This window comes from Corella eumyota, chromosome 2, assembly GCF_963082875.1.
Source record: "Corella eumyota chromosome 2, kaCorEumy4.1, whole genome shotgun sequence".
In the NCBI taxonomy this organism is placed as follows: Eukaryota; Metazoa; Chordata; class Ascidiacea; order Phlebobranchia; family Corellidae; genus Corella; species Corella eumyota.
The window spans coordinates 883,790-910,664 of record NC_137491.1 but is presented as its reverse complement, the minus strand read 5'-3'; the positions used below and the strand labels follow the sequence as shown (position 1 = coordinate 910,664).

The following is a 26,875-nucleotide window of genomic DNA, read 5'->3' as shown; positions in this document are numbered from 1 at the left end:
TTTGAAAGATTTTTTACTAAAACAAAAATATTATTTTACGTTTTTTTTAATTAATTAAATTAATTTTCTTTTTTATTTCCTGTTTTTGCAGGATGTGCTATTCAACCGTTTTATATAAACACACTATTATGATGTAACACTATATCGTGTGACGTCATAAATTATTCATAAGCTTCAGGGAAACATTTCCTTAATATAAAGATCGATATTAATTTGTTTTATTTGAGAAATAATATCAATAAATTTTATATTTAATTAGATTCCTTATTTAATTCGACATTTTTATTTTTAAAATATTTTTTCAACTCAAAATATGTTCAATTGTATTATTTAATGGTTTATTACGTCATAATAGAAGTAATGACATATTGTTTATTCATAGTTACCAAAGTTAGTTCAAATGCGTGGTTTAAATTTCTAACTTTCAATTAATCATAATTAACAATTAACTTTATTTATTAATTGAAAATGATCTTAAAAGGTGAAGTAAGTTACAGCGTGGGCCGATTGCTTTTATTTTCCGGTGATTCACTTTGTTTTGTGACGTCATAAATATATCTCTGTCTAATATTTGTTTTAATTGTTAGAAACAATAAGAATAATAAATGTTTTGTTATCAAATAAGTATTAAAAAGATTTTTGCTAAAAAAAATAGTTTTAGTTTGTTAATTAAAATAATTAATTGATTAATCTAATTAAAAATAATTTTAAAATGTGTTTAAATTGTATTAAAAAAGCATTTTGCTTAAAGAGTTGTGTTAAAAGGTTTAGTTATTACATCATAGTCAGTATTGTTCAAGAACAATGGCACACAAAGGATTATATAAATGCACTCAACAACAGAAAGCGATTCAGGATATTATCAGAGCCTTCTCACAAAATGTAAATTTACTTATATTTTTAATACTTTTACCAGAATACTAACAGTTTTTGTATATATCTTTATCCTCGATGTGGGAAAGTCGAATGCGCGACCTAAACATAGAGTAACATCAGTTATCCCAACCCAGTCTTAAGTTGCCTTTGCTAGTTTAGGATATTATAGATTATAGTTGCTCAATAATTAAGCTGCTGATTAAGTGCTGGCTCAGCAGGAGTTCATACCGTTTATAGCGCCTTACTCAAGGGCGCTACAGCATGATATAGTCGGAATCGAACCCAGTATCTCATGTTCTGTAGCAAGTGTTCTTACCACTACATCACGCTGCCGGGTATTTATACCGAACAGACGTTTTACTAAAACAATGTATGTCTAAAATGTCATTTTATTCTAAATAAAAAAAAAATTTTTACCCCAACTTACCCAAACCTCTAGAAAAATGTCGTTAAATTATTTTTTAAATTTTGACCCAAATTTCGGTAAAATGTCGTTTTTCAAAATTTGGTTCTCGGGAATATGTCAATTCGGTAAAATAGTTTTCGGTTATTTTTATCGTAAAAGAAACTAAAATTACAACTATCATTTTAAACTAAAACATAACAAACAACTAACAACCTTTTATTATGACGTAACAGACGACGCGATTGATCCTGGGTGACAGGGTGAAATTGGGGGACCGAGGTTCGAGTTTGTTGTTGGATTTAATTAAAAGTAAAAATCTCGAATCTGTAGAGTTTTCTGATTGTTTGTTAAACAAAGAAGATTTGTTTCAAATCAGACAACTTCTGCTCGACAAAGTAAAAATGTTTTTATTTTTTGAAGTTTAAATACTATTGAATGCCATATCATATTTGCTTTTAGGTAGTTTTTAATGCAAATAAACCTTAAAATTAACCATCTTATAATAAAACCATTAACCAAAGAACTAACCATGTAAACCATGACAATAAACCATTTAAATAAACCATAAAAATACCCACTAACCATTAAGATAAACCATAGAAACCACGTCTTAATAAAAAACTAGGAAAATTTAACAATTCATACAAAAAGTTTTATTTTTGTTGTAACATTGTTTGTTGTTTAACGATTATGACGTCACAATCCACAGACAAACTCCCTCAGCTTTCGCGAGCACCCCTCACTCGGCAACGAAGGTTGTTTGTTCCTTAAATTCTTACTCAAAAAGTCGAGTTTGAGTAAATTCGGGGTCTGGGATTGTGGGATCACTCAAGTTCAACTCAAATACTTAACTCAAGGGTTAATCGAAATAAAAAACGACACGGTGAGTGACGTCATAAAAGGTATTTTGTTACGTCATAAATATTTAATTACGCCTCTACAGATATTTTGTTACGTCAATTTTAATATTTTGTTACGTCATTGTTGGTAATTTGTTACGTCATTGATGGTATTTTGTAACGTCACTTTAGTTAAAATATATTGAACACGACGTCATTTAAGATTAAACAATATTGCAACAAACTATAACAATAACGTCATAAAACCACCAATATGACGTCACAGATGGAGGAGCTTAATATCCGGGGTAGTTACATGGGAGAGGAGGGATGTCAGCTGATCAAGAAGTTGCTGGAGAAGAAAAGAGTCCGGAGATTGGATGTGGGGAATAGCTTCATCACAGTTTCACAACTACAATACTTTGTAGAGGGAATCAACAACATGCAAGGAGCAATGGTGGGTTAAAGTGGAGTACTTAATGTTATTTGGTACTTAATTATATATTGTAATTAGGGTCAGAACACTAGGCTACACTACATGAGATCCTCGGTTTGATCCCCACCGCTCTTATGCTGTAGCGCCCTCGAGTAAGGTGCTATAAACATTATGTACTCCTGCTGAGCCAGCACTTCGTCAGCAGTATAATTATCGGGCAATTATTTTATAATCTATCTGATCCCAAACTGCCACAGGCAACTCGAACCTGTGCCAGGGTGGATGAGGATACTTTGGGTAAGGCTATGGAGCCGACCCTCTTATATTAAGGTAGAACAAATATAAAGAAACCAAAGTTTTGAATATTGTTTTGTCTTTACTTTTTAGGATTGTATAAACCTACGAGGGAATTTGATCTCCAGAAAAGATGTCGAAAATTTCAAGTCCCAAACTGAGGATAAAGTGCTTGAAGGTAATGCTTATGACGTCATTATTTTATGACTTAAAACATTAAATTGTGTAACAAATAAAATAGGTTTTACTTAAGTTGGGTTTCACTAAAAAAAAAAAGTAGCACCAAAGCCTACAACCTTTTACAGTATTATGCAATAACTAGAACGCAAACTAGTTTTCTTAATAAAAGTTTAATATTTTAAGTATGTTGGCAGGTCCATAAATGATTAAATTCTTAACAAAAAAATCTTAATTGTTTTTAGTTTTGTTTTACTGAAGACACAAACAAAGAAAAAGATTTTTTTCAAGATTTTAACCGAAGATTTTTTTTACAATTTTGTAAATAAATTAACTGCAACTTTTAACAAAATATTTTTACAATAATAAACTTAACTTACAATACCCTCAGAAAGGTTAAAAACTGAACCCCAGGTTTGTGCTTACAAATTATTATTAAAAACCTTCACAAAAAACAAAGTTTTTAATATTGCAAGTTTTAATACACAAAACATTGGAACAAAAACACAATAATAATAAAGCAAATTTTGCATAACAAATTTGCTATTTCGATTTATTAGGTTTTAAGTTCAATTATTTGCAATAATTTACTTTTTGTTACTTCTTATTATAAGATATTAATTCAATTAAATATTGAATAGTTTTATAAATAAATTAACACTTAAGAAATGTGTTTTTTTAGAATTGAAATAGAAGAAAAGATTTTTTTACTTAAATTGCCAAGTTAAAATGGCATACTGTTTTTATTAACCAATTTTAAATAATAGTATTTTTAAGTTACCTAAAAAAGCAGCATATTTTCACAATTAAACCTTTAAATTATTTAAATCAATATGTAAATATTGAAAATGAAATAAGTTAATTGTTGCACCAACAACTAACAACATACCCACCTCTTATAACAACAATATAATCCATTACAAAAATATAAAATCAACATTTTCAAAAAAAATTGAAAATTAATTTTTTTTTTGTTATTTTTAAATAAACAAAAAAGGTAAATTATGATAACTTTACAGTGTTAACTTTAACCAGCTTTATGCTTAAATTTTTGACAATTTAGGAAAAAAACTTGACAATGCTGGTCTCATTTAATAAAAAATTTGACAACGCTGGTTCAATTAAAAAAAATTTGACAACCCTTTGGTTTTAGTTTAGTTATTAGTTAACAACACTGGAAAAGAGATTTTATCTAATATTAATTAAAAAAAATGATTTTTTATGTTTCCTAATTTAAAAAACAAATATGGCAAAAAATGGGCTAAACAGTGGAATTCACCAGCAAAAACAAACAGGTAATTCAAAGTTTTACAAAAACTTTTCGGGGTCTCCAGCATAAAGTTTAATAAAAGAAAGCAGTGGTAATGTGAAAAGTTTTAAAAAATTGCCCTTTTACTCGGTTAAGGTTGACAACAAAAAAAACAAACAAAAAATTTTTCTAATTTTAAATTTAAAAAAAAAATTCTGTCACCCGTCGGCAGGGTTTCCCTTGTAAACCATCGTAACTTCAGTGTTTCCATAAACAGCTGATATCGATGGGTAAAGTGGGGTCTGGGGAAGCCCCCTAAAAGCGATCCCCAAAAATTTATAATCGCGTTCGAACGCCAGCGTATTGTCTTCCATATCCAAAACTATCGTGATTTTTTCCCAAACCTGAAAAATTAAAGTTTTTTAAATTTAAAAAGAAAGTAAATAAAAAAATTTAAAACAGTAAAATTTGAAATTTAATAAAACCTTATATTTCTTTGGGTTGTTGCACTTAGGGTATGCATCTCTCTGCATCCCACAATGAAATAAATGATTATCAACTAAATTCCAAGCCCAACTCTGATCCGAGGAGCCTAGCAATGGTTTGTAACCCCGCATCCGTAGTGGGGCTTCTTTGGTTGCTATGCCGACCATAGCAACAGTGCCGAGTGCTCCCTGCCACCGGATGTCCCAAGAGTGCCGGCCAGAGTCAAAACCAATTTTTCCTCGAGCAGCATCGGTGTATTGAGCTTCTGGTCTGTTTAGGTTTGTAGTGAGACAAAAAATGTTTTTTTTGTTTATTTTAACGTTAAACCTAATTGCAAAAATGTTAAAAAAAATTTTGCTTTGCAAGACAAAACTTAATAAATCTGCATAATGACTTATATTATGTTAAATCTACTGACATATGTTATAAGAATATTACAAAATATAGTGATGATAACATAGATGCAATACAGAAATTTAATAATCCCAAATATAAAAATGATGAAGCTCGGTGGAGGATATATTAATATATAAATGTGTATGTCCAATTTATAGGCCTACGAATAAAAAATGCTGCTTGTGGTGGGCAATAACATCAACATCGAGCAAACATTAGTTGAGTTGCCACCATATTACAACAATTTAAATGGCCAACCCGATGGTTAGCTATTAACTAGTTACTAAAATTAAAAAAAACTTTAACCTTCTATGTAAAGTAAATCCATCTTGTTTAACATAAATATTTGTGGAACAATCGTTAGAATTCCACGAGTGATAAAAAGCCCTCAGTTTCTCCTTATAAGTGGGGAGGGATGATAACAGATTTGAGGCTAATGCCTCGGCCGCAAGTATTTTCACACATTGTAATCTGAAAAATAACATAATCATGAATATTAATGCAAAATTTTAATAAGCTGACTTATCTTTTTGGTCTCATATAGAATAATAAGACACTATACAAGACAGGGGTTGTAACTGAATTTGAGCAATGCACAAAGATTACTTTTTTTGTTGAATTAACCTAATTTAATAATAAGAGAATTTAAATTTGGGGTTAAATTTAATCATTGAATTTTAATTTATTATACAACATTGTTGTGGACTAAGGAAATACATTAGCAAACCAAAAGATATAAAATTGATCATAATTTTTAAATTTTTGGGTTAAGTTTTAAAACAAATACTAAAATTGTCACGTTAACCTACAGAAATAAAACCGGCAAAGAATCTTAGTTAAAACCATTGACTGATTGACAGTAAAAACAATGCTGTTATATAGAGTGTCATGATAAAGTTTAATCAGACAGTAGACAACTCTGAAGTTTAATTGTTTTACTAATGATTAAAGAATATATAAAACAAGTTTATTTAATTTAAAAAACACATAATTTCAAGAATAAAATGGTTTACCTCCAAACATCGTTATTTCCGTCATTTAAATATTTAAACCAAGATTTACAAACTAAAGAGCAAGTTTGCAAATCTCGTAAATTTAAATATGAAAAAATCTTTTCTAGAATTTCAGAAGGAAGTTGATCTGCTGTTGTATCACGAAAATACGACATTTTAGCTTCACAACCAGAGCTTAAATTAGTCGAAACCAACTTATTCTAATTTAATTTTAAATTTATTTTATTTAAATTAAGTAATTTGATTATAGCATGACTTTAAATCGAAATAGTAATGAGGCAAGGTTGTAACTGATTTATTTGGGTTCTTATGTCACTTCATATTTTTGCACAGTTTTTTCATATTTGTTTATCCTCGATGTAAAAAGATCGATTTTACGACTTGAACATAAAGTAATATCAGTTACCTCAACTCAGCCTTAGTTACTTTCGTTAGTTTAATTAAGCTGCTGATTAAGTGCTGGCTCAGCAGGAGTTCATACCGTTTATAGCGCCTTACCCAAGGGCGCTACAGCATGAAAGCAGTGGGAATTAAACCCAGGACCACTTAGAGTAAAGTCTGGGGTTTCCAAACACTACACCACGCTACAAGTTTACAAAATACTTATCTACAATAAGTTTTAATTATATTTAGATGCTAAAAAAAGGCAATAAGTAAGTTTAATTTTTAACATTTTTTTCAGGTTAATAATTTGTCTTTAAAATTATAGGCCGCTAGACAACGCAAGAGAGTAAATTGTGACGTAGTTTTGGAATGGTAATTCTAAAATAGTTTGATTAAAAATAAAATTTAAAATTGTAATATAAAATACTTTTCCCGTATTATTTTTTTCAACAAAATAAATTATTTATATTTCTGTATTTTTTATGTAGATAAATTTGTTTAATTGTTTTTTTGTAGTAATATCGAGAAAATCATATTTTTTTGGGAAAATCATAAACTTATATAAGTAATCTTGTTATTTAAAACTGTTTGTAAGTTACAAAATAACATTGGTAATTCCAATTACTGTTTAAAGGTGAACAATTCAAGTTTCAGTTGACATCAAAAAATCTAAAATTAGCCGAATTTCAACGTTTACCACAATCTACAAAACATGTGTAAGAGATAACTCTTAAGCAACGAAAAGTATATATTTTACAACCAATATAATAACTATATCTTGTTTTCAGTAGGTAAAAAGTTGTCGATATTTCGTAACTCGCTTGTTTAACAAAATTTATTCTTAGTAAACATAAGAGGTCGTTTCAAAGACGAATAAGTCAAACTTTAAAGAATGGCTTGCTGTTATTTTTGCTAAGTTGGGTAAATTTTAATAATTTATTACCGCCCTTAAATATTGCAAGCCATTCAAAATCTAAAACAAAATGTCAGCATTTTTTACAACAATTTTAAAAGGCAAATTTTCAATATATAAGATAACTCATTGTTACTCGTTGTTCGTTATTTTTAAATTACAAATTAGAACATTTTTCAACGTTTTAAATAAACATATTTTAAACAATTGGTTTTAAAGAACGTTCTAAATTGAACTTCCACAAAACAGATTAAAATCGTCGATTATTTTAATTATTTCGTTCTAATTACTTGAAACAAAGGAATTTTAATCAATAAAATCACTCAACCGTAATTAAGTCACGTGGTTAATACGTCATCCAACATCTGTCTAATTATTGAGAATCAATATCACAAGCTTACTTGTAATTAAAAAATGAAATTTTGCGACTAGGTTTTAAGTTACAAAACCAACTATATATAAAAAAAAGCCTAGTGTATAATTATGTATGTCCGAGTTAAAGGTCTACAAAAGTAGTTAAAACTACACTTTTTTATGTTAAATTATTGCGGGCAAATATTAGTTGAGAGTTGCGACCATATTATAACAATTCAAATTCTAACTGAAGGACGGGATATCGAATGGTGTGTTAAAATGTACATACCCCGAATTACATGTTTTAAAACATAATTGTATATTATATGGTATAAATCGTCCCTCGTACGAAGATAACTTGAAATAATTTAAAAAATGGACGAATATTTCCAGTTTAGATTGAATAAGCAACTTGAAATAAACAACAAAATTTAATTTTAAATATTTATTAGGACAATACGTACAAACGTATGGCAAACTTACAAATTAAAATTCAATTTTTTTTAAGGTTTTTAAAAGTGTGATTACATAAAAAGAATTATAATAAACGACTGGGAATTTAGTTAATAATTCGCTAATAAATCGAACCGGTAAAAGTCAATATTTTAAACAAATATTTGAGATTACAAAATACCAACTAAGCAGTTTTAAAATTTAGAGAAAAAAAATTTTGATAAAAAATATTTTAAAAATGTGTAGATACAAATTTGTTCCAATATATAATGACGTCATAATATCATTTATGACATCACTTACTGATCAATCTCAAGAAAGAATGAGAAGTAACCGACTTGAAGTCTGACGTCATCAACAATGTTGAGGGCATAAGCTTTACAACCAACTTTGATAGAAACTCCTCGCTGCAAAAAATTAAATTAAAAATTGTAAAAAAAAAGTGTATATTGATTTAGATATTGATTTGTTTACAAAAAGTCCTGTACCTCTAAATAACTTGATATAAAATATATAAATGGCAAAAAAACAATTCGTGAATAACCATCAGACAATTATAATCAATAATATCCCAAACTTCCACAGGCAACTCGAGATTGGGTCGGGGTAACTGATGTTACTCTATGTTTAGGTTGCGCATTCGACTTTCCCACATCGAGGATAAAGATATATACAAAAAAATGATAAAGACAACTCAAGACTTGGTCGGGGTAACTAATGTTACTCTATATTTAGGCTGTAAGGTTAACATTCTTACATAAAGGATAAATTCAAAAATCATGAAACTTACAGTGACGTTGGTGAATTGAACTGCAACAAGGGGTGAGAGATATTGGGGCTGTCGAAGTTTACCCAGGTAGGGGTAATATTTAAAGTCTACCCCGTTATCCTTGGGGAAGTACACGGTGCTTTTGCTAACAATGTTACCGTCAGGTTCAGAGTTTAAGGGAGCTCGATCTTCAGGTCTCTGTAGAAAAAACAAAATTTATTATTTTTCAATAATTTTACATAATCATTTAAACATAAAGTCACCAACATTTTGTTGCGTAAAAAGTTCATAAATTCATATAAAATATATTTTTGTATGAGTAAGCTATTGTAAAGTTTCTTTATTGGATTTTTTAAACTGACTTCAATTAACAAAATACAAATAAATTCATTACACATAGGCCTTACATTGCGAAACAAACTTGATAAAAGTTTTAACCCATATACAATAAAGCTTTATAGACAATATATTATATATACGTTTAACCTAAAACACCCCTCGAAAATAATGTTGTGCTTTTTTGCAAGTTGGGACAATGTTATGACAATAACAATGTAAGAAGAAGGGCATTAAACTAGTATTAAATAAAACATTTTTTTTCACCTTTCCATAACATGAAACATACATCTTGTAGGGATTGTACTTCTGGTCATTTACCATCAAAACATCCTTCAAGTTGGGAGCGTCGGAGGCTTCATTACCCAGGGCTTTGTCAAGGTTTGTAAATCCAATTGGAAACCAGTTGATGATCTAAAAAAAAAGATGCCATAAAAACAAAAAAATTAAACCTTTCTATATTTTTATTTTGTTTTTATTGCAATAAATTGATGTCAAAATATTTTCAGTGTTTCCAACTTACTCTGTTGATTTTGACGAGAATGCAGGGTTTCCCTTCATCATAACCGTACGGTTCCTGACCACATTTTCCGAGGACCTCCCGGTAGAAGGTGCAGGCCTTAGCAACCACCCCGTCGTCGTATTCTGGAGGAGTTTGAACCTTTCCGTTGATGCAATCCTTGAAAAATTCGGTGTCATTCTGAGCATCACGGGAGTAAGCTAAAATTTAGAAATTTAGTTAAAAAAATTGAAAAAAAATAAAAGTTTAATATATAAATAAAAAAAATAAAAACCTTCTAATGTATCAATGCTATTTAAAAATACCTTTATACCATATATTACCTTTTTATTAAAAAATGATTAATAAATTCTCAAAAATTCTACAAAGTATTTATACTTAAAAAATTAAAACTTACGTTTTAAGAACTTGTTCATTTGGTTAGTGTAGACTGCATAACTGTTTGGAACATCAGGGTTGAACTTAATGTCAGAGGTCAAAGCTTCACGAGAAGTTAAACGAGGTTGAATGGTCACTCCTTTTGAGGATAAACAATAAAGTTAAAAAAAACTTGCCATTTGTTAGTTAAAAAGGATAGATTATTTATTTTTAACAGATCTAATGGTTGTATACGTTTTGGGGACAATTTTAACAAAATAATTCCACTAATATTGATATATTTACCATTTAAAACAACAATAAAGTCAACTGACTTCAATTTATTATTTTATACAAAAAATAGTAAAATTTTAAATGAACTTACCAGGAGTTTGAAGTCTGGTTTGGAATCGTGGTTGGTAAGGATCCAAGACATTGAGAACGATCGAGATTGCAATTGCAAACAAGGAAGCAAGGAAAGCATAATAGAACATGTAAAAGACCAAGATTTGACCTAAAAGTAAAATATTTGTTAAAAGTTTGCAAAAAATTAAGATTTAGTAAACAATTTGCCAAAGACCTAAAATTTAAGTTAAATAAAACACAAAAATATATTTTTAAGATACATTTACTAATATAGAAGCTGAAAAATACAATTTTAATAAATAGTAATGACAAAAACACAATGTTTCGATAGTTAGGTAACTAAGAAAAGCAATTTTTTACCCCAATTGCCCCGGGACCTTCCCAAAACAGTTTTATTTTCACCATCATAAAGAAATAAACGAAAATCGGCCAAATTTCTACGAGCCGATTCAACAAAAGTTTCTTTATCTTTTTCACCCATTTTTAATTTTACCAAAAACTTTTAGTAGTAACAAAAGTCTGTCTTTAAGATTAAAATTTAATAAAATATGTTACTTAATATTTCTTTTAATTTTATAAAAAGAACTTTTTAAATTATTTTGATCTTTTTTATTTTTTTTCTAAACCTTTAGATATACTGTTTAATAACTTTTAAAAATTTTAAGCAATTGACATTACTGGAAATCTTACTGCATTTATCTTCATTTAAAAAGGCAGCCAGCAAAAATAGATTATTGATTCTTTCTAATTCTATTAACCTTAAGAAACAACGACCCTAACGACCTCTAATGAAAAACTCTTGGCGAATAAAAGCAACTAGATTAAATTTCAGGTAGCTTTTATATTTTTCTTTTATTTCTTTACAGAAAACATTAGGTAAAGCTTTTAACAGCGCAAAACCAGTTACGTTAACCCTAATAAAACCCGTTTTTTATTTTATTTCGTCGTTAAATTTGAGTTGAACTTGCAATTCAGCTATTTTATATTTAACTTTGCCTTTTTTATTCTTGCAATTAAATTTAATACTTTATTATAAATGGCAAAGTAAAGCGATTAAAAACGCTAAAAGTAGGTAAAAACTAGCTTAAAAAATCTATCCATCGACATCTGCGCTCAAAATCAATTCATCAACGATAATGAAAAGCTTTTAAAAGAACGAAACCGGTAGATTATGTTACTGCAGCCTGAAAAAAACGCCTTGGGCGATTTTAAAACAAAAAAAATCGTTCCGGTATAGATTTAGTCAACGTTAGCATTTTAAAAAGTTTTTCGTAATTTTTCGTAGACATTGAATGCTTCGTTAAATACGAGATTTGCTTTGTTTTATATAAACCTATAATTACTTTGTAGATAACAGACAGGCTTACAGTTATAGCTAAATAAACGCTTCCACATTTTAGCAATTTCAACGATTTATTTGCGACCGAAATAGGTTTTTATGAACACGATTTAAATAGCTAGATTCAGCTAATTACAAAATGAATGATTAGTATTAAAAAATATCATTTTAACCGCAAGTATAGGGATTTTTTTATTGCAAATAATATCAGTTATTTCTCTAATTCTAACCACATGTTATTAAACTAGCGATAGAATCTGCAATCTTAGAAAAATATGAATATTTAAGATAAGAAACGGATCAATTGCTCGAAATATTAAACGGGTTGTGCGACATTTTTAGTCATTTTAAAATCCAGTTTTAAACTTACTAAAAACCTCAGAAACTGGCAGAAAAAACATTTATTTAATACTAATTATTTATATGCAGATAATACGAAACAAAACCTGTTTTTATATTTATTTATTTTGTACCCGTAACTGAAACGTTGTTAAAATCGTTGTTAAAATCGTATTTTCTAAACTTTTAAAATCTTAACTCATTTTGTAAAAACTTAAAATGGAGATTTATCATTTCCCGCCCTCTGCATTTAACTTATTGCATCACATTCTAATTCACAATTGTTTAATAGTGACGTCATAGTGGTACAAGATATTTAAAATCGTGATCGTAAAACAAATTCATTTCCGTTAATCGTGTTTAAATTTGTCAAACATTTTGTCAAAAAAACGAGAACTTAAAAATATTAAGAAGTAAAAATGAATATTAAATATATTGAAGATTTTTTGAGCATGAGAATATAAAGCATCTAAATTAATAGTTAGGAGTTTTATTGGAGCATAAAATGAAGTTTTTTGGAGTAAAAATTGTCTTGCTAATATACTGAAACTTAATATTTTATTGACAATTTATTTAATCAAATAAAAGTTTTCATGATTATTTTATTTTGATAGAAATTTAAATCAATATCAATTCTTTTTTAGATTATTTTTCTATAACTTTTAATAAAGTGAATCAGAAACTAAGAAATGTAATTTAGAAATAAGGTAAAGAATAAATATTTATTGCTGAAAATGATTTAAATTTTATTTTCACGTTTAATGACCTAGTTTAAATATTAAACTACAATTTTCTCACAATTATAATTATTTTCTTTTAATTTAAGCAACATTGTGTAGGCCTGTATAAGCACCGGTTTGTTCTTATATTAATGATTCATCTTATTTTTTTAAGATCATCATGTCAATACTAAATTAACATTTTAAAAGTTTACACAAACAGTTTGAAAAATATTTTTATATTAGGTATATTAACTTCACTTAAATCAAAATAAACTTTATTTTTTCTTGGCAGTTTTTTTTATTTCCAAAATTTAAAAATTTAGCCAGTAGTTTCACAAAGTTTTGATAATAATTTAACAAGCTGTGTGCCCCACCCAAATATTTTATACTATTAACCTTAAGTAAGGATCAAACCCAGGGCCTAAAGGTTGGGCTGCTTAAATTCTAAACCACAGAATTACAAAAACATGATCATCAAAAATTACCAAAATTTCTTACCCCAGCTTTTATTGCTCCTTCCCATAATTTGTTTAGTGTCCGGGTTGTACAAAAACTTCTTCGTGTCCGCCCATCTCTGTGACATCCCTTGTCTACATCCGGCCATCCCACTTAAGGAACTGGTGTCTGATCCACTGTCTTTACCGTGAGACATTTTATTTGGTGATTATTTAAACTTTAAATACTTATATCTGGTGAAGTAAACGAGGTTCAATTTAGGTAACAAAATTTGATAATTTTTACTTTTCACACTCTGGCAGCAACTTAATAAATTTTACAACAAACAAAATAATGATTTAATAGTGAATAAAACAATATAATTCAGTATTAAAAACATTTGTTACATTTTTATGCAGGGTTTTATATTACATCAGGACTTGGTCACAAAAGCCAAATAACATAACTTTATCATCATAACAACAATTTATATTTTAGGATTATAAATATCATGTTTATCATGGTTTGACATGCCGACTTAATTAAAATTTTAATCCATTGAAATAAGAAGCTGTCTTATCCAATTCAAATCAATTTTTGTCAGTTTTAGAATACAAACTATAATTTTCATATCACATAACTTAATACTCCAAATAATAAAATAAAAACACAAATATACAGACTGACAAAATTTCTGAGGTTCATGCTGTCAGGGCGTATACACATTTCATGACATTACTCATTTATTTACACAATTAACCATTTAAATATTAATTTTAACCCACACAAACACAATCTGACAATCATAAGTTCTATTTCAATTCACCATTACAGTATAATTTTTATCATATAAACTCAACTGCCCAAAAAAGCATTAACTTAACTAACACACTGCAACAGCCTGACAGCACATACATCAGCAGATCAGTACAAACACATTCAGATTAACAAATTACTAAACACCAAGTAGCAATGCACAAATGACACAAGTAAAACAACTTCACCGAAACTCTTCAACCGAATGACAACCGAAAGATTGTTGAACTTAAATATACACAACCAACAACCTTCAACCGAGCAGCTGTCCCTCCTTCTTTCCTTCAATCGAATTAACAAACATCCTATCTAGTCACGTGACGACCCACATAGGTTCGCGCCCGCGTGCTAACGGAAAGCGTCGAATGGAAAATTTTATGACGTCACAATATTGTGTCATAACTTGAACTGCGGTATCTTTAAACTTTAACTTTGTTGCACATTTTGCTTTACCTAAATACTTTACAAAGAAATTGTTAATAAGTAATACATGTTTTTAGGTTTAAACAAAACAAACAAACTATAACAACTCCCCTCTATTATTTTCTAGGCTTACTGTCCAAATTTTAAGATCCAATGTCTTCTATTTTAGATAAAATTGCTCGGCTAACTTACCAATTATAACACTTCATTAACTTTAATTAACCTCTTAACGATTTAGCAAGTTTAAATTAAGTCAAATCAAGCGCAAACTACTTCGCTGATAAATCTAACTCAAGGTCGTATTTTACAAGAATTTCTTGTACCCTTTATTTGTTTAACATTAATTATTCAGTTTTGCCTTAAAGCCATACGGTTTTGGAATGAATAATACATTTTTACCTTTATATTTTCGCACAAAAGAATGTATATGAGTTAATACGATTAAAAACTTATTATTAAATTCGACTTTTTTATTAATAACGTTGGATTAGTCAGCGAAAATTTTATTTGTAATTGAATTATATATTTTTACTCTGTTGAATAAAACCTACATTTTTTCTATTTATAAAATATAATAAACATTTCCACTTGCCTTAAAATTGAACTAAATTGTTACATAAATTTCCTGTTTAACGTAAAGCGTGTGAAAGCCTTTTCTTGACAAAACCACAACTATTTGACATGTTTTTAAATTGTTATTTTTCCTTTTACAGCTTAGTATATTGTTTATTATACTACCTTATATGTTATGATCATTTTGCTACGTTAAAACTTGATAAAACAATAAAAAACTTTAAAAATTTGCTGGATACATGTTTATTTACATATTACTTTAAAACCGGTTTCAAAAACTAAAATTTTACTTAAAAATGCTCCAAAAAATTAACAAAAATCTGTGAAATTGGAAGATATAAGATTGTGTAAGTGTAGGTATGTGTCGGTGCATAGACATAAAGTTTAATGAATATAATACAGTTGGAACTAGTGTTAGTAACAGGGCTGTGACATTGAATATAATTCTTTTGTTTTTAAAATAAATTTTTGGTAACTCTGGGAAAATATTAACTTTTGCTGCTTTTAAAATAAAGGAAAGAAGTGCATGACGTAATAAATCGATGACGTAATAAGATAAGATCGATAACTAATTTGAATATTGATCTTATGCGGGAAGGTTGTAATTAAGGTTAAGTGCAAGTAGTGTGAATAACAAAAACATGATTATATGACACAATTAGGTTTATGACGTAACAATTAGAACGTAAAAGTCAAAGTTTAAGACCTCGTCACATAAGAAATGACGTCACTGACGAAGTTATGACATCACAATTAACAAAAAAGTTTTAGTTTTTAAAATATCCGCAAATTTGCCACAATTTTTTTTGTTTGAAAAACAGAAGATAAAAAATAATTCCTATATACTAAACTATGACGTCACCCCTCATGACGTCATCTACATCTCGGATGTCTGATGTTTCTCTTCTTCTTGCGGAGGAGGATGATCGTAATGTTGTTCTCCTACTTCCTCCACGACTCTTTCTTCTTCGTAAGCTTCGTTCTGGTAGTTGCTACTAGCTCCTGTGAACGAAATAAGAAGAAGTGAGTAAAGTTAAGGTTAATAACTTTTGACTTGGGTTCAATTTAACACTGGTTTGCCTTAGTTTGGGTTAATATTTTTGTATATATCTTTATCTTCGATGTGGAAAGGTCAAATGTGCGACCTTAACATAGGGTAACATCAGTTACCCCGACCCAGTCTCGAATTGCCTGTGGCAGTTTGATATATTATAGATAATAATTGCCCGGTAATTATGCTGCTGATTAAGTGCTGGTTCAACAGGAGTTCGTATCGTTTATAGCGCCTTACTCAAGGGTGCTACAGCATGAGATTTATGAGGATCTAACCCAGATCCTCATGTAGTGTAGCAAGTGTTCTAACCACTACACCACGTTGCCTAATAATTAAATGTGATTAATGGCAACTAAGGTTTAGAACAAAAAAATTGAATAACTTGAGGTTTACAAACCGTTGAATTTCGACTAAAAACCAACAAACTTACCATTTTGTTCGTAAACAGATTTCGATTTCAGTGAGGATAAACTCCCGGATTGAGGTCTTGGGCGACGTCTAGTGGTCTGTCTTAATCGACCAAGAACAGTGCCACGTGCGGCCTAAAAATTGAAATTTGTTTAATTTTGGTTTTAAAAGTAGAAAACTACATTTTTATATGAACATAAACCATGAGTCATGCAAATGTTATTATGAAAACCATGCAGAAATAACAAGAACGAAAATTGTTTCAAGTTAAATACATGCATGAAAAGGAAATATTAATTAATATAAAAGGCACCAGTTTTAAGTTAATAATACAAAAGCGTATCCAGCATTTTATGCAATTAAAACTCATTAATAAAATATTCTCCAGAATTGGTGAGAAAATGTTAAAATGCAAAAAATGAAAATTTGTAACAAGATTTAAAAGAAGACGTTAAAGTATTTAACTTTTACACCACGTCAAGCTGTAAGTCTACGTCATGCTGCCCAATAAAGCAATAATTCCAACCTAGACTATGACGTCACAGATCCATCTACGAACAGGAGTTTGAAGAAACAATGACAACAAAAAATGACGTCACGAAGTTAGATGATGATAATGACGTCACAAAAATAAAATATTAACAGAACGATGTGAATAAAATGACGTCATGAAATGGTAAATGATGTAATCGATGTAGGATGACGTCATAATATAGCAACAGGACATTTGAACAGTGTTTGAATTTTAGTTTTTTGAAGAAAGGAGTAATAAAGGATTATAATACGATATATTGTTTCTATGTACAATTCCGTTATTCCGTGCTTTTACATTTTCGTCTCATAGCTCTCGGATTCGGCGCCTTCTACGTCACTGTGATATGACGGAGGTGTACCCTTGCCTACGTCACTTCCGCCGGATAAAGAACCGCGATTCGAGGAAGAACTTTCCCCGTGGATCGACGCAACTGTGTTAGCTTCCTCGTAAACATTTTCCTCTTCTATTTTCGCGGTACTTTTCCGTTTTTCCGCCTCCATCGCCTCGAGGACGATTCCGCTCAACCGTGCCTCGTTTTTAGGAATTTCATCTTTCACAAAACCCTCGTTCTCATAAGTTGGTTGCCCCTTGCTTGGGACCAAGTTATCGACCCCACTTTGTTCGATTTTAAGATCGCGTCTCAAAGTTTCGCGATTCTTTCGTCGCCTTGCTGTCGCCACCCAGTGGTTCGCCTATTACGTCATCGGATAATTTTGACGTCATTATTAAGTAATAATTAAAATATACCATATCATTTTTTGTAAACATAAATTAAAACACGGACAAACGTGATTATGACGTAACAAAAATTAATGAGATGACAAAATTAAAAAATGACAAAAACAAAATTATTTTAAAATTTTGAAAAAATAATTAAGATTTTAAAATTTGATTTTGAGTGTTTACCTTCTTTTGAACTCCCCCAAATCTATTACTTCCTCTTCCTTCGACATCTAATAAAACAGTGTGACGTCATATGCGTGTATAAGTGACGTCATAGTAATATTTGTTATAAATACTACGTTTGATAGCTAGGTTTAAAATTTTTTAAGATAATTAAAAAAAAATAAAATATTAATTAGTCTGGACGCAGCCTTTTTTGTAGCCTCACCTCCAGTCTTAGTTTCAGGTTCTTCCACTTGGTGGTAGTATTGATCAGCATCCTGTAAGACGTCATTTCCGAAGAAATCTGCAATCTTCTGTGGTGCCCAATGATCCATCATAATAATAATGAGGCCATAAATAACAGAAATTATTCCTGAAATATTTGTTCGTAAATTTAATTTTGGTTTAAACTCAGATATTGAAGAATTTAATTTTTGTATTTTACGAAAAACCGAAATAACTTTGATGGCTATTTTAGTTTTACAATAATTTCGGGTATTTTAAAGTTTATCACGTACATACGGGGGTAAACTAACACTATATGCAAATTAATTGCGTCATAAAAAAGGGAAACAATCTGTATGTAAATTTAGTTTTAAAAACCCATTATTTAGAAAAAACACCTTTAACTTATTAGCAAATATTTAACCAAGATGACAATTATACAAAAAATTTAAACCATATTAAAAGTTTACAATATTTTAACTCGTTAAAATTAACTTATTTAAAGTTTGACCTAAAAAAACTAAATTAATGCAAATAAAAATTAATCAAAAATTACAAAAAAGTTCCTACCTCCAGATAAACATAAATAAAAACTGGCCCCATAATGTGTCTCCAAAACCCCATCTTCAAACGGGATAAGAAGGGGTTGAGTCCCCCATTTAATTGACGCCCAAACAATGTTGCTGACCAACATTAAAGTGCCGGTTAAAACGAACAATAAACCACAATAATACAACACCATAAATGATAAGATATTTGCAATAACCCAAGCTGGTACAGCTGACCTAAAAAAATAATAAAACTTGATAAATTATTCTAAAAAAATATGTTTTGTTATTATATCTATCGATGCAAGTAAAATTTTTAAGTATTCTTGTATTTATTCTTGTAAAAAAAGTAAATTTAAAATGGTTTTATTAACAAAATCATCAACAAATTTATATTCCCCAAAAAAATATGACAAAATTTAACAAAAAAACAATACCAGCAAAACAGGTTACTTTATTGTTCAGTTTTCCTAAATTAAGTTTAAAAATACACGGTATACTCACCACAAAACTTCATTAGTAAACCAACCCGCCGTCCGATAACTTCGTCCCCACCGAATTAATTCTCCGTCCAAGGTAAAATATTCGGCAATCCATAAGATAGGAAGGGGTAATCCCCTAAACTGGGCAGCTCGGTATGCACGTTGAATTCTACCGGCTGAAAAATTAAAAAAGTTTTAGATAAAACAAATGTTAGTGAATAAATATAAGATATTTTTTATTTATAATGTGGAGGGCCATTTTACAGCCTAAACATAAAGTAACATTTGTAACCCCACCCCAGTCTTGAGTTGCCTTTGGCAGTTTAGGATATTATAGATTATAATTGACTGATAATTATGCTGCTGATTAAGTGCTGGCTCAGTAGGAGTTTATATCATTTATAGCGCCTTACTCAAGGGCGCTACAGCATGAGAGCAGTGGGGATCGAACCCAGAACCTAATGTAGTTAAGCCAAGTGTTCTAACCACTACACCACTAGTAAACTTGAATAGATTTTAATCCAACTTACCGTAAGGTCCGAATCCTCCTCTTCCTTGCCTCCAATACCAATAAAACCTCTCATTGTAGTTGATTGTCTCCAGTGCCATGTTACCATGAGTTCCAACCATTTGCTGTCTCGGAGTTCCTGCAATTTTAAACAATTTTAAATCAGCAAGAATAAGATAAAAGGTTAATGTTTTTGGTTTGCACAAAAATCGGTAATAAAGTAATTTGTATAAAAGTTGATCTAAAAATTAAAAAAAAATCCGCTAGTTGGCGCAAATAAGCTTTAAATCTTAAATATCCCAACTGCTCGATAATTTTAACAATCGAAACAATAGAAATCATATAAACCTAATAAAGTGATGTTCACCGAAGCGAGACCAATTCTCATTCCGATCTTGGCGTGAATCTCGGTGGTGGCGAATGCCTTATAAGGAGTCAATGAATCGATTTCAGCATCCTCCCAATCCTGACCCAATACTGCCACTGTGCGGATAGAAAAATTTAAGATTAAATAAAAAATTATTATTTTTTAATTAAAATTTTTTAAATTAGTAATTTGATTTAAATTAATGAAAAAATCCAATAATTAATAATTATGCCCAATTTAAATTTAAAAACTTTGCTAAAATTTATTTTGTTTAACAATTTGCCGATTTTTTTTACAAAATATTTAATTTATTTCTAAGGTATTTTTATAGCGCGTCCTAATTAACAGAATTTTATTTAAACTTGGATTTATTGCTTTTCAAGTTAAACAAAACCTTAATAAAGTTAAACGGGGAGTCGTTAAATTTAATTAACAAATATTTGGTCTGTGTTAATATTTAAGAGATTGTTTATATTATGACGTCAGAGTAGTGTATAGTATGCAAAACAAAGAATAATTGTTATGACTCTAACAATATATTTTGATACATTTTTGTAACATTTATGATATAGTAAAGTTAATAAAAATATATTTAATTAGCAAATTTGTATAAAATGTTGACATTTTTTTAGAATAAAAACTTACAGAAAATGGCTGCCCCGATGAACAAAGAGACCACCATTCGGATAGTGAAGTAAAGTCGCTAAAAATAAAAAATATTTAAAATTTTGCAATCTCCTACAAAAAAATGAAATATTCTATAAAAAAGTACAATATTATAATAAAAAAGATACCATATTATACTGTATACTACAATTATATTTATTTTAAAAAGGTCAAACAGACAAAAGTTTTAAAGTTTAGACAAATATTTTTAACCCTCTAAAGAAGAAATTCCTGGAACAAATTATAAAGTAATTTTACGGTTGGGAGCCAGTGCATAACTTGGATTGTGACGTCATAATCAACAGACAAAACCCATTGTGGGCAAACAAGCGTTAAATATATGCTTGTCTGGATTTTATTTTTACCAAATGACTTCGCAGAAATTTTTAAATTTAGATTTTACTGAAATAACTTTTGTAAATTTTAACCCCCAATCTTTAAATAAACTTATTTAAATGCATATTTATTATTATAACCCACGCATTGTGTTATGTAAACTCATAAAACACAAGTTCTTAGAATTAACAAACAGTTGTTAATATTTGTATAAAACTTTTAAAAGCTAAGTTTATTATTTACAAATATGAACACCTTTGAAAGATTTTATATTGTTTAAAAAACTAAGTTTTTACAACATTATTAAATGTAATAAACTTAATTAAACATTTAAAAAGTAAATCTAAATTTAAATTTATGATTTAAAGTCAATGTTTTTAACCCTAATGTTGACGTCACAAAGCAGAACTGTTATCCCAATATTACGTCACAATGGTTACTGTCGAAATGTTTAAAGTAAATAGGAACAGGAACTCGTTACTTAAATTTAAATAAAAATTATTAAAAGATTGTAAAAGAAATTTACGGAATAATTTTTAATATTTCAAGAGTTTAAAAGAATTTAAATAAATATATTTTTGTAAAGAAACCTAGGCCTTTAAATAAATTAAAAAGCGTCGTTTTTTAAATCACGTTTTCACCCTAATTTACATACTATTTAACCCTAAAAACACAGAGGGGTAAAAAAGGGGAATTTTAAATTACTAAGAATTGAAAAAAGTTTTATTTAAAAAACAAGTTTTAGATTTCAAATAAAATTTAAATATTGCGCCAACTGTTTAAACAAAATCTTAAATAAATATTTCACATAATTTATGTAAATTTAAATACTGATATGTTGTAGTAATGGAATTTAAATAAAAATAATATTAAATAATTTTCAAATATTAAAAAGAATTTTAACTTAGCGAAACTGGGTTAAAATAAATTGCCAAAAATATCCAAGTTTTTAATTAATCTCTAAAATTAAAACCCTGCAAAGTTTTAATACAGTGACTCGAGGTTTGGTTTGTTTATTATGATTAATAAAACGAAGTCGCGGGAACGGAAAAAGGGACCTGAATCGTGATGGGACGCACTCATTAAGCGACATTCTAATGTTTATTATTTAAAAACAAAAACAAGGAAAAATTTATTTTGGGTTTGCGCAATTTTATTTTTAAATTTACGTTCTAGTTACGCAATTGTCAACTATATATATTATTTACAGACCAAAAAATTGCTTTAAAACATTTATTTATTATAAATCATGTTTTGTATATTTTTGTATTAAATTTTTTTTAACAAGTTAAAATTTTTAAATTATTTTTGAGCACATTTTTACTGCTGCATTTTTTTGCAAAAGTAAATGACAATTTAAAAATTAATTATTTTGTTTTAAAATTAGATTTTAAAATTTATAATTAATCCCTTATTTATATTAAAACAATCTAATGTTTAATATCCTTATAACAACATTGTTTGTAACAACATACAACTATGACGTCACAATTTCCTTTGTTACATGCACCGGATTTAATTGCGCATGCGCGAACGCTTCCTATACAAGTTTCTAAGAAAATATCAACTTCGTGAAATTTTAAAATCACGAGTTTTGTTAAAAGAAATTATTCTAAAATTCTGAGAAAATAATTCAATCAAATAGTTAATATTGTCTACGAACAATGGAATATAAGAAATCAAATATAACGTCACAATTTCACTTGTTTTAACAATGTAATAAGTAATAAAAATGCACCATTTAATATAAAATGTATATTATGACGTTACAAATGTAAAAAATGCAACTTATGACGTCACAAAAAGGTAAAACTTACCGAAATTCCTCTGTACCCAGGAATAATGAGGATGAAACAGAACGCGAGAAGCAGAAACGCGAAAACGAATCCAAATTCTAGAACGTCAGCGGTGACCGCAGTTGGGTTGGGGGGTCGAATCGTGGGGAGTCCGTTGACCCTCCATGCCATGTACAAACCCGACATTTTCGGTGCTTTTTTTAAAAGTGGGGTAAAAAATTAATTCAAATTCTAAAAAAAATAAAATTTTGGGTAAATTTGTAAAATTTAATTAGTTTAATTAATTGAAAATTTTTAATCAACTAATTTTAATCTTATATTTTAATTTTAATTTAGTTTTTTTAATATTTTAGCTAAACACACTAACTATCTTAAATAAAATATTTGTTTACTAAGCCAACATACTAAATGTTAAATAAATAAAAATTCTGATTCCAAAATCAACTTAAAAATAAAATTTTAAGAAACAAAACGATTTAATTTATATAAAACTTTAATTAAAACTTTTAATTTCTTTAAAAATAAAATAAAAACTGAGTTTTAAAAAAACAAGCAACTGACTTCAAACTAACGAATATTGTCTGCAACTTTTCGAAATTAACCCGACTATGATCTAACAATCGCCTTTTTCCTAAGCTCTTGTGACGTCACAGCTAGTCTCGAAAAAGAGTTTGCACGAAGTATATATAGTTGGGTAAATATAAATTCGGATTTTCTCAAAGGGGCTATTTTTGAAATTTAAAAAAACTTAGAAAAATATTTTTTATATATAAGTCATTGTTTACCTTAACAACGAATAAAAATCTGTTTTTTAATAATAAAATCCCAAATACAATCTTTTATATAATTTTTGAATTATTAATATTTAAAAATTTGTTTTAAAAAAACGCTTTTATTTATTTTTAATTTAAAAAAAATTTAAATTTTAAGCCTACTCGACCTTTCGAATTTAAAGAGCAAATAAAAATTTTTACAGAACTATTAACTTTTATGACATAACAATACGAACACAATTGTAACCAAACAATGCTTTATTATTATTCAGTCACAACCAATTTCTTTGTTGAAAAGTTTTTATATTTTAAATATAAATAATAGGACTTATTAAATTGTAGGAATATAACTCAAAGATTTAATAATTACTTAAAAATATTTAAATTTAAATTCGCTTTTGCATTTACCTACGCTTTTATTGGCAATAATAAACTATATGTTATCTGAAATAAAATAGAAATCATATTTTTAACCAATTATTTTGTAATAAAACAACATTAAAAAAAAAAATTACAATTTTTATTAAAATATATATATAAGTAAAATTTTCTTAAAAACTATAAAAGTCAAACAATTTAAAGTTTTTCAAATTATATAAAATAAATTAACTCAATAAAAAACTTAATATAAAGTGTAAAAATTAACACAAAAACGCTAGTTTAAAATGTTATACGGTTAAATAAGCTTGTAAACTCTAAAAATTTTGTTTTTCAGTTTTTGGATCACTTAATGCGTGGGTTTCTAGAATACTACGCCTCACTGACTTTTAAATATTCACGTCTTTTGTTAAAAGCTAAAAATTTAATTAAGATTTATAAAATTTAACAAGATTTATAAAAAAATAAATCTTGTTAAAAGATTTGGGTTAAATTAAGCTCAAAATTTTATAATTTTCTTGTTTTTTCACGAACTATTGTTACAAAATAAAAACAAATTGTGACGTAACAAAGACTAATGTATTAGAATTATTAAATGAAAAACATTCACTTTTAATATAATTAATCAAATAAATTTAAACTTTTGCCCGAAATTTATCAATTTTCGTTTGCTGTTTACGAAACTTAAAAATGCTGAGATCAGCAAAAAATACAATGAGTTTAATTTTATAGAAAATGTTTAAAATTTTGCGAGAACTTGACTTGAAATAAATTAAAATAAAAATCAATTTGCAAAATTTATTTTAAACCTGTTTAAGACTTGGGTTTTGAAATTTAAAAATTTTGTTTAAATTTGCAAAAAAAAAGGAATTTTAAAATTCGTAAACGTTAATTTTTCCGTACCAAATTAGTTAAATATAATCATTTATTTAATATGTAAAAGTATTCAATAACAACGCAATTAAAATTAAAATCATTTGTAAAATATAATTTAAAAGTCAAAATATATTCTAACCATTAACTTTAACCTAATACAAATATAACAATATATCTATTGTTACGCTACTTCTACGTAATAATGCATTTTAAATCACTTCAACTGATTTCCAACTTAATTTAAATTCCTTTCTAATTATAAAAAGTTATTTTTATTAAACTTTCAGGCAATATCAGAACAACCAATAACTTCGTGCTAATCATTATGAATAATCGTGCAACATAGTTTCCTATGACGTCATAATGCTAACACAACAAACATTGTACAGTAAACAATATATAGAAATTAGAATCAGGAAGTGTTAATTTTTAATTTATTTAAATACAAACTTTATTAAAACCTTGTTTAAATGCAATTTTAAAAATTTTGTTTTCATATGTGTTTTTATAACAAACCTATGAAATAATTTAATGTAAAACCTGTTTAAATTTTGCAATAAAATAAAACAATTAAACACAATTTAAGTGGAATTTACAAACAAATGCATTTTTAAAATATTGTGAATAATGGAATGTTTTTCAAAGCCAATTAGTGTTTTTTCAAAGGCAATTAATAAACATAAACCGAAACAAAACAGCTAGACTTTAAAATACATTGTTTAAAAATCACATGTTACCACGCCTTAATTTTAAACGTTGCTTAGTAGCGCCAACGTGCGGTTTCAAAATTACAAGATTTTTTTTTAAATTGCAAAATATTAATTTTTTTATTTTGACAACCCTTTAAAAAATTTTATTTAAATTTGCAAAAAAGAATAATTTTTTAAATTTGCAAAAAAGAATAATTTTTTTAAAATTTGCAAAAAAGAATAATTTAAAGAAAAGTCACTTTTGCAGATATTAGCAATACTGATAAGCTTAATAGTTTGGGAATAAAACTTATTACTACAATTAGCAAGGTTTAAAATATAAAATAACTTCGGCTTTATATTTAGGCTTATAAAATCGGTGAGAGTTTATTACCCATATGAACCCTCCTACTGTTACAATATGTACCCTTTTGACCCCATGTTAACCTTATCCACCCCCTAATTTTACATTCCCTGTCCCATTTTCCTTCTGTAAACGTTAAAATAATATTTGCACAATAAAATACTTCCACCGTTTTATTAAAATAAAGTCTGCTGCTAAAAATAACCGCAAATTGCTAAAAATAACCGCAAATTGCTAAAAATAACCGCAAATTTTTTCTTTTTAGCCCCTTTTTTGTGTTTTGGTGATTTTAAGTTTTGCTATTTTATCTTTTTATCGGGTTGCCCACTTTCTCTTAACTTACAATTTTAGTAAAACTTTTAAAATTGCTCTGTGGCGCCCACACGCGACATATAAAAATTTCTTTAAACAAGCTTGTTTAATTATTTAATTTATTTTATGAAAAAAAACAATTTGTAGATAACCTATACGAAAAAAAGGCAATCTTTATTTAAAAATAAATTATTATTAACTTTAAATCTTCTGCAATAAAAATATTTTTAAAAAATAAAACCCTTCGTAAAAAAGTTTTGTTACGCAAATTTTAAAAAGTAACAATAAAGCATTACACCACGCAACTAAATATTATCATGACGTTAAAGTTACGCAAAATAATTGACGTCACAGAAAAACATAAATGTTACGCAAAATAGGTTTCTCACGCAAATTGTAAAA

At 28.1% G+C, this 26,875-nt stretch overlaps 4 protein-coding genes and 1 long non-coding RNA gene across 7 annotated transcripts; 2 read left to right on the top strand and 3 right to left on the bottom strand.

Moving 5' to 3' along the window:
• The first annotated feature begins 745 nt into the window (after nt 1-745).
• On the top strand, nt 746-3,514 carry LOC145741717 (uncharacterized). Its single transcript, XM_082559356.1, has 6 exons — nt 746-882; nt 1,516-1,677; nt 1,992-2,165; nt 2,408-2,578; nt 2,945-3,029; nt 3,274-3,514. The coding sequence occupies exons 1-6, from the start codon at nt 805-807 to the stop codon at nt 3,285-3,287; spliced, it is 684 nt and encodes a 227-aa protein (XP_082415482.1). The 5' UTR covers nt 746-804; the 3' UTR covers nt 3,288-3,514.
• Nucleotides 3,515-3,752: 238 nt separating this feature from the next.
• On the bottom strand, nt 3,753-6,429 carry LOC145741716 (F-box/SPRY domain-containing protein 1-like). The gene is made up of 4 exons (XM_082559355.1): nt 6,173-6,429; nt 5,466-5,630; nt 4,763-5,033; nt 3,753-4,681 (listed from the first exon to the last, which is right to left on the bottom strand). The coding sequence occupies exons 1-4, from the start codon at nt 6,325-6,327 to the stop codon at nt 4,496-4,498; spliced, it is 777 nt and encodes a 258-aa protein (XP_082415481.1). The 5' UTR covers nt 6,328-6,429; the 3' UTR covers nt 3,753-4,495.
• A 1,830-nt stretch (nt 6,430-8,259) lies between these two features.
• On the bottom strand, nt 8,260-13,732 carry LOC145743895 (sodium/potassium-transporting ATPase subunit beta-1-like). Of its 2 annotated transcripts, none has more exons than XM_082561958.1 (7): nt 13,523-13,732; nt 10,644-10,772; nt 10,299-10,418; nt 9,905-10,101; nt 9,649-9,795; nt 9,067-9,243; nt 8,260-8,683 (listed from the first exon to the last, which is right to left on the bottom strand). In XM_082561958.1, exons 1-7 carry the CDS (start codon nt 13,674-13,676, stop codon nt 8,576-8,578), a joined length of 1,032 nt encoding a protein of 343 aa, XP_082418084.1. In that variant the 5' UTR covers nt 13,677-13,732; the 3' UTR covers nt 8,260-8,575. The 2 variants fall into 2 exon arrangements, with proteins under 2 accessions (XP_082418084.1, XP_082418085.1); XM_082561959.1 differs by lacking the exon at nt 13,523-13,732 and adding an exon at nt 10,985-11,172.
• LOC145743896 (uncharacterized) lies at nt 12,945-15,496 on the top strand. Its single transcript, XR_014281042.1, has 3 exons — nt 12,945-13,009; nt 13,559-13,684; nt 13,879-15,496. It is a non-coding gene; the product is annotated as an uncharacterized LOC145743896 (long non-coding RNA).
• LOC145743894 (dual oxidase maturation factor 1-like) lies at nt 15,497-23,308 on the bottom strand. Of its 2 annotated transcripts, XR_014281041.1 has the most exons (11): nt 23,103-23,308; nt 20,929-20,986; nt 20,265-20,399; nt 19,939-20,055; nt 19,431-19,584; nt 18,949-19,163; nt 18,380-18,526; nt 18,175-18,221; nt 17,260-17,960; nt 16,756-16,867; nt 16,246-16,273 (listed from the first exon to the last, which is right to left on the bottom strand). XR_014281041.1 is itself a non-coding variant. In XM_082561957.1 (10 exons), exons 1-10 carry the CDS (start codon nt 23,265-23,267, stop codon nt 16,149-16,151), a joined length of 1,275 nt encoding a protein of 424 aa, XP_082418083.1. In that variant the 5' UTR covers nt 23,268-23,308; the 3' UTR covers nt 15,497-16,148. The 2 variants fall into 2 exon arrangements, 1 of the variants encoding a protein (XP_082418083.1); XM_082561957.1 differs by lacking the exon at nt 17,260-17,960 and having other exon boundaries at nt 15,497-16,273.
• Nucleotides 23,309-26,875: the final 3,567 nt, after the last annotated feature.